Below are 8787 nucleotides of genomic sequence, written 5' to 3'. Positions count from 1 at the left end.
CGTTGCCGTTGCCGTTGCCGCTCGACTCGACTGCCTACGCTAGTGTAGCTTACACTATAGTGTATAATTGGAGCGGTATCCGTATCTCTAAACAAAATTCCAAAAACCTCCTCACCCACGATGTGACCATCGTCAAAAGGTCTTTCGGGAGTTTGGGCACCGGCCCCCGAAGCAGAGCGGGCCTAACCATGACACGAGTTAGTGTAGGCCCTCAATCACTCGAAGAAATTGATCGTCGTCGACGGACGTTACCCTCCTTATCGCCGACAGGACCGGGGCCCCGGAACAACCGAAAAAGACAGCGGGGTGGTGGTACCTGATCCCGTGCCGGAGAGATGAGAGACCCCGGAAACAGGCTGACAAAGCTGTGCCTGGGGATCACCCAAGCAAACCCATTTCCAATGCATTCGCAATCTAGGACCGATTCTGTCGGAGACAACGGGGTTGGATAGTGTTTCTCATGGACGTTTCTCTCTCCTTTCCACGACCCATGCTCTGCCGTTGTCTCAAGGAAATTGGGCTCCTCCCGCAAACCAGTCCGCATAACTAAACTTTTAGCAGGTGTTCCGCACCTCCGCGTGCGCCAAAACATGGAGATGCCGCGATGGTAGATTGCTTACTGATCCATCGTTGACAAAGCAGCCCACGTTGTTCTTCAACGTTTCTATTCGCTGGCGCTTCGCCGGGACGCCCTCCGTTCGAGGTTTCAACAAGTCCCCCCCAAATCCCCGCTCCCAGAAGAAAAACCCGGGGCAGCCTCGCGACTCCAACGCCATGGTCTCGGTCTCATCGCGGAGCTGGCAGGGACTTTCCCCCAATCGACGATGGGCCACGCGGCCCATCGATCAATCACAGAAAGGACTATGCACGTTGGAGGTTACACGCACGAACCAATCCCCTTGCTTGCCTGCCACATTCATGCCGATATTTTTGGCTTTTGAGATCAGGTAATCATGGAAGCAGTTTTTCCATGGCCCCAAAAGTCCCGATCGGATATCAAATCGCCGTGTGGCGCACCAAATTGTATTCCACACGCATTCGTACGCATTTGGCAGAAGGAGTGGCTTTTCGGAAGACGGTCGTGGCTCATCCATAGCGCATGACAACGGTGCGGCCGCAGCCGCGTATTTGATTCCTCAGACATTCTAGACGAATGTTGGCTTTTTGCTTCCTTTTTCTGGCTCTGTGGCTGGCTGCGCTGCGTTGGGTCTTGCTCTGTTTTTGCTTGTTTTGGAAGTTGGTGGGAGAACCAGGGGGGTGGGATGAACGGCAGCGTCGATCAACAAGCCATTGCCGTGCCGGAGCTCCCGAAACCCCATCTCGCCGTTCCATCACGTGTTCTGATTTTCACCCCACTAACATCAGGGCAACACGATAATATGGCCTTCACTTGTTCTTGGGACTTTCCCACTTTCCTATCCCGGACTGGTTCTCAGCGGGGAGATGACGGTGGTACTTTTTTGCTTCTTTTATTCTTTTTTTTCCCTTTCCGTTTTGCCTTGCTCGGGGCGTGGATGTGCGAACCACGTGCTTGGGCGAAGAACTGAGTTGTATCGGAGTTTCGTTTGCCTTGCTTTGCCCCGCGCCCCCATGGTTCTTTGCCGCGTAGTTGCGTATCGCCATCTCATCTTTCCAAAGCCGGACCAGGTCCCATTTCACCCCTGAGGGGGCGGCACAGGCCGCATAGGTCACATTGCCTGCAGGGAAGAATGTTTTACGAACGGCGGCGGGCCTAGTGTACTGGTCGCAACGTGTGGTACCTGAAACCAATGAGCGTCTCCTGGGTTGTCGCTACTTAGGGGTAGCGTTATTAGACTACTACCCCCCTAGATGATGGTCTACGGAAGTGAAGAAGAGGTTAGTGCTACCGCGGATTATCCAGCGAGATGCTGGGAACTTCGAGAGCGGCGTGCTGTGTATCGTGGAGTCACCGCTCTAGCAGAACCGCCGAGCTCCCAGGCCATGATGGTAATGGGCCCCCGCCAACACGCGCAAGGCATTTGGTCTCTTCTCCCTTCAAAAAAGGAAGGGATTGGAAATAGACTCTAGGAAGGAGCATTATAGTACAAAGTGGTTATTAGAGCATGTCGAACCTAACGGAATCAACGGCCCGCAATCGCCGGCTTCACAAAATGCGGGATGAATTCACCAGAACACAGAACCCCGCCGAACTGGGAGAGCCCCTGAAGAAAAAAAGGGGGAAAATTCGGAACGCAAAGGGGGCGTGCGGTCAATTGTCATGAGTTGTGTGACTTCGTGGAAAAGGGAGTGATGGCGGCTGCCTCGTGAATCGTGTTGTTTAATTGCCGAATCGGTGCCTTGTTGGGGAAACAGTCGTGGCTGTTCCGTCGCGCGGCCGCGCGCGTTTCACCAATCGTGAGGAGCGATCGCCAGCGCTACACAGTAGCGCCAGGGTTCCACGGTCTTTCTCAGCGTTGACAAATCCCGCTTGGCCCCCCTCGCTCCTTGCTGGCGTCGCAACGGGAGCAACAAGACCTTTCTTTCTGGTGCTCTTTCGCCAACCCGTGGCCCCCTTGCAAAAGATTGTGTTGCTCCTGGCAAGGACCGCGTGCGCTGGGCGAGTCGGCGCCGATGATAGATGCAACGGGAAGATCCTCCCCAATCTTGAGTTTTTGGGCTGGGCCTCGCTGGCAACCGTGATTGGCTCGGTTGCGCTAAAAACCGGCGGCGCGGCAGAGCAGTGCCGCGAACCACGAGCAAGCAACATACGCAAGAGCGACCGCGCCAATGAGTCGCAGCCCCCCTCCTTCGGGCCGCCCGATGTCGAGAACACAAGCTGACAAGCGGTAATGGCCGTTTGGCGAGGGGAGGGAGCAACCCAAGCATTGATCCAACGGCCGTCGGCCGAATTCTGTTTCGCGGCCCCGCGCCCGGTCTGAGCCTTAAAATTACAATGTCCGTGCCCTAACAAAAATCCTGGTGACCGCTACGAGACGTTAACAAGGCAGGCTTGTCGGAGAGAGAAAATGTCCGCTCCATCGACGAGATGAGCGAGATCACTCCCAAGCCGGAGATGAGGAAGGGGAACGACGCGCCAATCACGCGGCGAGAGAGCTTGGTTTCCGTTTCGCCTATCGGGCAGCTGACGGGCGGCCGAGGGTGAGGGAAACCCGGGGGGAGGGAGGCGTGGCCAGTCAGCACCTTAAAAAGAAACTGGGCGCCTCCGTGGCTCGTCCGGACGGTGCAGTTATCGCCGGCACGCGGAGCTGGGCCTGGCGATAGCCCTACGGGGCGCCTCTTTCCCGGTAGAATGGAAACAGTTGGCCGCAGGAACCGGCCCCGATACGAATACGCGGCGCGCCATCCCGCTGGGCGGCTGACGTTCAGTGCGAAATATCCCACGGATCCGTCGTTGAGCTAGGCGTACTTAGGAACCATTGTTGTCGAATGACTTGCAGCACATCATCACGGCATGCGATCGAGCCGGTGAGCCTTGTGATTTTTTGTCCGTGGCTGGGACTAGTCGGAAGCCAGTTTTGCCGGATCCCAAAAGGCTGCGCCTCCGGCTTCAAAAACACAGGGCCACCCGGGTGGCTCAACACAGAACTATACGTACAACATGCAGTACCCGTAGTAGTAGTAGTAGTAGTAGTAAGGCCTTACGAGCTACTTTCCCAGTTCAAACCATGCCGGTGATACTTCGACGGGGAGCTCGGAGTCGGCAACATCAAGGCGAGTGCTTGTGAGTGGTAACTTGCTGCCTATGGAACGGGGCAAACCTTGATCACTTGGTCCCCAGGTCGTGGGTGTCGCGCTGGCATTCGTTGGATCCAATGGCCATCAGCCGCGACAAGCGTCTGAGGGAAAGCCAAGGGCCGAAGCGGTATGGCTGGCGTCGTGTCGGTCCAAGTCTACCAAACCATAGCCAATATTTTTGAGCGGTTTTGGGCGACGATCGGCGTCAGGCGAGTGGCATTGTTATGGCTCTGGCCCACGAGCGCGCGGGAAGTTGGACCGGACACTGCAACTATCCCTTGGTTACGAGGACCCGTGATTCATTGGGTAGTTGTTGATATGACGAGTGGATAGAGATGCCCTTCTTCCGCAGTAGTCACTCGTCGAAGCGCTCCATCGGGCAGAAGCGCGGGGAGAAAATGTCGGTTGAAAATCGGCCGAAAATCGGAAAGTCCCCAACGAGCCCGCGTGTCTAACTCAGAAAGGAAAAGAGGGTGTTCAAAAACGAGACTAAAGAAACAAGCAGCGGGAGAGTCGTCGGTCCAGAACTCACTGCGCGACAAGGAATCGTGGGCTTGGGGGAAGGGGGCCAGGATAATGGTCGACTGGTAATTGTCATTGGCGTGGAGGTGCTGCGGTTGGAGAGAGGACACGAGCGAACAGGCAACGAAATTTGGCGCACGCGGACTGGCCCTGCCGATCTCAACGTTGGCCTGGTGTTGGGGGCGTCTCGATGCCAAGGCCCCTGCGGAGAAACCTTATTTCAAGCCCTGCAAGTCGGAAAATGGGCCAATGGGCACGCTCCATACCCCTGTTCACACTTGTCCGCTTGGTCTTTCCCGTTTGTGGCTCAATCCAACGCTGCAAGAACCGCCTGATACCGCAATTGCAACGCGATGTGCACTCTCGTTGCAAAATCAGACCTCAAGGTTGTGTTTTCTTCCACTTATCTCGTAGTGCTCATCTACGACGGTAAGGTACCTAGCCGGGAGCCGATGGCGATGGCCGAAACCCGTCTATGGCACGGGCGGTCTCAGCAAACGAGGATCAGCGGTCGCTGTGATTGGGCTTGCACGTGTTTACAAACGAACCTGAGACCCCCAACAATCTCTCGACGGCAGAACTTGTTCTCGAAGCTGGCCCCGGCCTGAGCCCGTGCCGCAGAGAGCCCGGTGCCGGCCTACAACCCTGTGCTTCACGGGACGGTGACCTCGCTTGTCGACACCAACGGCCACCCCATGTCTTTTTTCTGAAAGCCGGGGCGGAGAAAATGGTGGTTTGGAGCGGCCATCACTCCAGGCCCAGGAAAATCGCAACCCGCTCATTTCGGGCACGCCAGCGCGAAGTCATGAGTTCCCGCGAACAACCAGCCAACCTCCCAGACCCTTGCCGCAGCCCGGCCATGGGAGACCAACGGCCACTTGGCAGAGGAGAAACTCAACGCAGGCTGGCTGTGGTCGACACCATTTCAAGGGTGTGTGGTGCGTGTTTTGCTGTCCTTGTCGTCCATCAGGCTGGCTTCGGAGACAACATCAAAAACAAACCCCCCCTACACTAGACTTCCATCCTCCTGGTTGCTTGGCTTGGCCAAGAAAGAGAGTTCGGCTGCGTTACCACAGCCCTACGGGTTCGAAGGAAAATGATGCTGGGGATGAGCTAGTTAGGCGAAATCTCTACACGACCCAATCACATCCCCAAATCGAGCACACCGCCAGCCGGAAACACCCCTGTTGTTTTACCGTATGCCCCAGAACTGGGTAAAATATTTCAGATGCGGGCTAATTTTACCCTGAGGCAGTTTTCTGGCTGCCTGGCAGCACTGAACTGCGGAGGCCGGGGTTATCTCCGTTTTCCAAATTCCGTCCCCGCACGGCGTCCGCAGCACCCTTCGTTACGCAGCACCATCTCGTAAAATCGGCCACGCAAAATGCCCGATTCCTTCATGCAGCAACGGGCCAGCGAGCTTCGCCTGGTTGGCTGTGAGCCCTCGTGGAGTTTCCGTTTCCGTCTCGAACCAGCAACTGGAATTGGGGTACGTTGTACTTCGTAGCGAGTGGCTTCCGGTTCCCCAAGTTCCCGCCCGCAGTCCTGCGTAACGGAGACCCATCAAGTTATTGCTCGTTCTGGAAAATGTCTCGCCCAGAGTGGGCTGTTGCGACAGCGCTGCGCCAAATATCGTGTACAGGGAACTAGTTAGCAAACGAAGGATTTCTTCTCGACCGGAACTCGCTGGCGGAACTCGCTGGTGTCAGTACACTACGTTTGGGTAGAATAATGGCTCAAAGTGTAACGGCCTCGCCAGTCACTAAGGCCAGCGACAAGCTCCTGCAGCTGCTTGGTACAGAGAGACAGCAAGCCTCAGCGGCGCCGGAGCGGGTACCTTGGGCCAGGCTGCAGGATAGCGGCCAGAAGTACCTCCACCCTTGTCACTGTTGCCGGACGCAGTGTGGCAGTTTCGGGGCTCGATCTACACCCCTGCCCGGGCCGTGGGTGTGGCCCGTGGACCACGACGATGGAAACGACCGACAGGGGTCGAACTGGAAGTCGAGGTACATACCTTGACCCCGACGCCGCCATGTGGGTTTCCAAGCAAGCCTCCCACCCCAGCAGCGAAGGAGGCTTTGCAATATTTAATCCTGGAGCCTTCCCATCATCCCAACGGCCGTGAAGCTATCCCGGCACGCAAGACGATCCCTCTCGGACTTCATAGAAAGCCTCTGCACTCGTCTCCGAGACGTTTATATTCCCACCTCGTCCTCTCTCTTCACATCTCGGGTTTTAGTTCTCACCTCATCTTTCTGTGTTGCCTACAACATCTTGTTGACCACAAACCCACAACAACCCACACAACCCACACATCCTCAGGCACAGTCCAAGGCGGTTAACTACCACCATGTTCACCATGCAACATACATATGCCTACCCGGCACAACCAGCCCCGGCTCCCACAAGACACTACTCCAACCACAGCACCAGCAGCGCGTTCAGCAGCTCCGCGAACCCTGATGAGGACTGGACCAAGATCTCAGATCTCGCCGAGCGCAGGAGGATACAGAACCGCATCGCTCAGCGCAACTACCGTATGTTGTGGCCCATCTCAAAGGAGGCAATCGAACCTCTCGGGGCCGTTCTGGTTTACTAAACTTCTCGGGAACAGGCAAGAAGCTTAAGAAGAGGCTGGAAGAGCTGGAGAGGCGGGCGGGGACCTCGGACGATGCCTCATCGTCTGGCAACGAGAAGCCCAGCCCCCCGGCGAAGACGAAGCGCACACCAGCACCCAAGGCGCCGCGACAGACACCACCCGCCCAGGTCAAGCCCGTGATGCAAAGTCAATACACCCCGCCCATGCACCACGACGACGAGTACATCTTCCCCCAGTCCTACGATGAGCGCGAGCGGTCGCACACCCCGCCCATGTTCGCCTACTCAACATACCCGCCGCCACCAGAGGAGATGATGATGCCCACCTACGGGGCTGTCCCAAGCTACCGGCCCATGCCCACCGATTCGTACCCAGAGTACCTCTCGGCACCGCCCGTCCCGGTAACACTCCCGTCCATGACACATTTCAGTGATGCCATCAAGCGGGAGCCAGCCTACCCGGGCGCGCCGGCAGAGGAGGGCATGGCTACCTACATGACCTACAACGGCTACCCTCTTCCCGGGATCGATATGAGCGCCGGTCACCCTTCGCCCTACGATCAGATGCCTCACGTGAGTGCTGCTCCCTCTTCATCTTCGTCGGCGTATCCCTCGACGCCACTCTCTCCTTCTTCTCACGGCCGAACACCTTACTGATCGGGGACCTCTTGGCGAATTACAGACTCCACCTCTTTCGCATTCGTACGATCACTCCGCGACCTGCTCGGACTCGGGGAGTTATGAGTACCCTACCACGCCCCTTTCTATGCCGGGCTCGCCCGGTATGCTCCAGCATGTCTAAACCCAACATGGACGGTGTACAGAGCGCGAGCTCTTAAGCGCCTCTGGAGAAGGCTTCTCTGGCTTTTTATTTTTTTTGGATTCTCTCGCCGCAGGAAGGCAACATATATTTGGGCGAATGTTTGGCACATATTACTACATCTAGAGCTCATCGCCGCTATTTCTTTGTATTTTTTTACCCCGGGAGTATTGGGAAGAGGATCGTCTCAGGGTGATTCTTACTCCCTTTCTCCTAATGACGGGACACGAACAGCATTTCCTTTTTTTCTCATGGGCTTGGAACTATGAAGCATTATACACCTTGGGTGGACGGACGGCTGGAGGGCTATGGGAGCAGGATAGCGCAGAGCACAAGATTTCCCCTTGTTTCTCTTGGGAGGCGGGGCGTCAACGGAGCACTTTGTATGGAAGGGATTTTTTAGCGTGTATTTATCTACATCAATCCCGCCTCAGGTCGAAGCGCTCGATCAAGAGACCGGGAGCTGAAAGCACAAGACGAATAAGCATATATTTGCTCAACCTTTCACAATCAACCAAATGAAACAATAACTACTTATCCAAAATGCCATCCATCCTCATCATCGTGTTGTGAAAAACACTAGTCTCCTTCGATGAACCAAACACGGTAAATAACGCGATGCACTCCTAGAGCCGACGCTTTCCCTCTCTAACCCTTCCCCCCCAAGTCGCCTAACTTCCCAGGACCTCACCTCCACGGGAACCAAGTCTTTCCCATCACTCCTATCATCCCCCCTCGCCCTCCCCCCTAACTTCGGAGAGATAAAGATCTGACAAATCAGCCTCTGTCCCCGTCCCCCCTCCCTTCTCGGAGCACTCCTCCCGCGACGAGCAGGGGGGGTTGACGTTAGCGAGTTTGGTGCAAAAAAAGCCATTGCAAGCCCAAGAGTCGAGACTAACGACCAGAAACAGCCACCGCGCGCTTGAAGGGGGGGTTACGAGTCACCGTGGTGGGGAATGTCACAAGTCCCGCATAGGGCTGAAAAGGGTGATTAAAACTACACTAACTACACTAGTGATGAGGGTGAGGGGAAGCGAGGGGTGTGTCTTGTGTCTTGTGTCTTGTGTTGTGTGAGAGACAGAGAAAGAATCGCGACGAAGGAACAACAAGGTGTTTGCGGATCCTTCTCG

At 56.0% G+C, this 8787-nt stretch overlaps 1 protein-coding gene across 1 annotated transcript; it reads left to right on the top strand.

The window, feature by feature from the left end:
- Window positions 1-6589: 6589 nt before the first annotated feature.
- On the top strand, window positions 6590-7639 carry C8A04DRAFT_27036 (uncharacterized protein; the record flags this gene model as incomplete). The annotated part of the gene is made up of 3 exons (XM_062780143.1): window positions 6590-6776; window positions 6854-7410; window positions 7520-7639. The coding sequence occupies 3 exons, from the start codon at window positions 6590-6592 to the stop codon at window positions 7637-7639; spliced, it is 864 nt and encodes a 287-aa protein (XP_062638647.1).
- Window positions 7640-8787: the final 1148 nt, after the last annotated feature.

Source organism: Dichotomopilus funicola (genome assembly GCF_033296635.1).
Source record: "Dichotomopilus funicola strain CBS 141.50 unplaced genomic scaffold C8A04scaffold_17, whole genome shotgun sequence".
NCBI classification, from domain to species: Eukaryota; Fungi; Ascomycota; class Sordariomycetes; order Sordariales; family Chaetomiaceae; genus Dichotomopilus; species Dichotomopilus funicola.
This window is presented reverse-complemented; position numbering and strand designations above follow the sequence as displayed.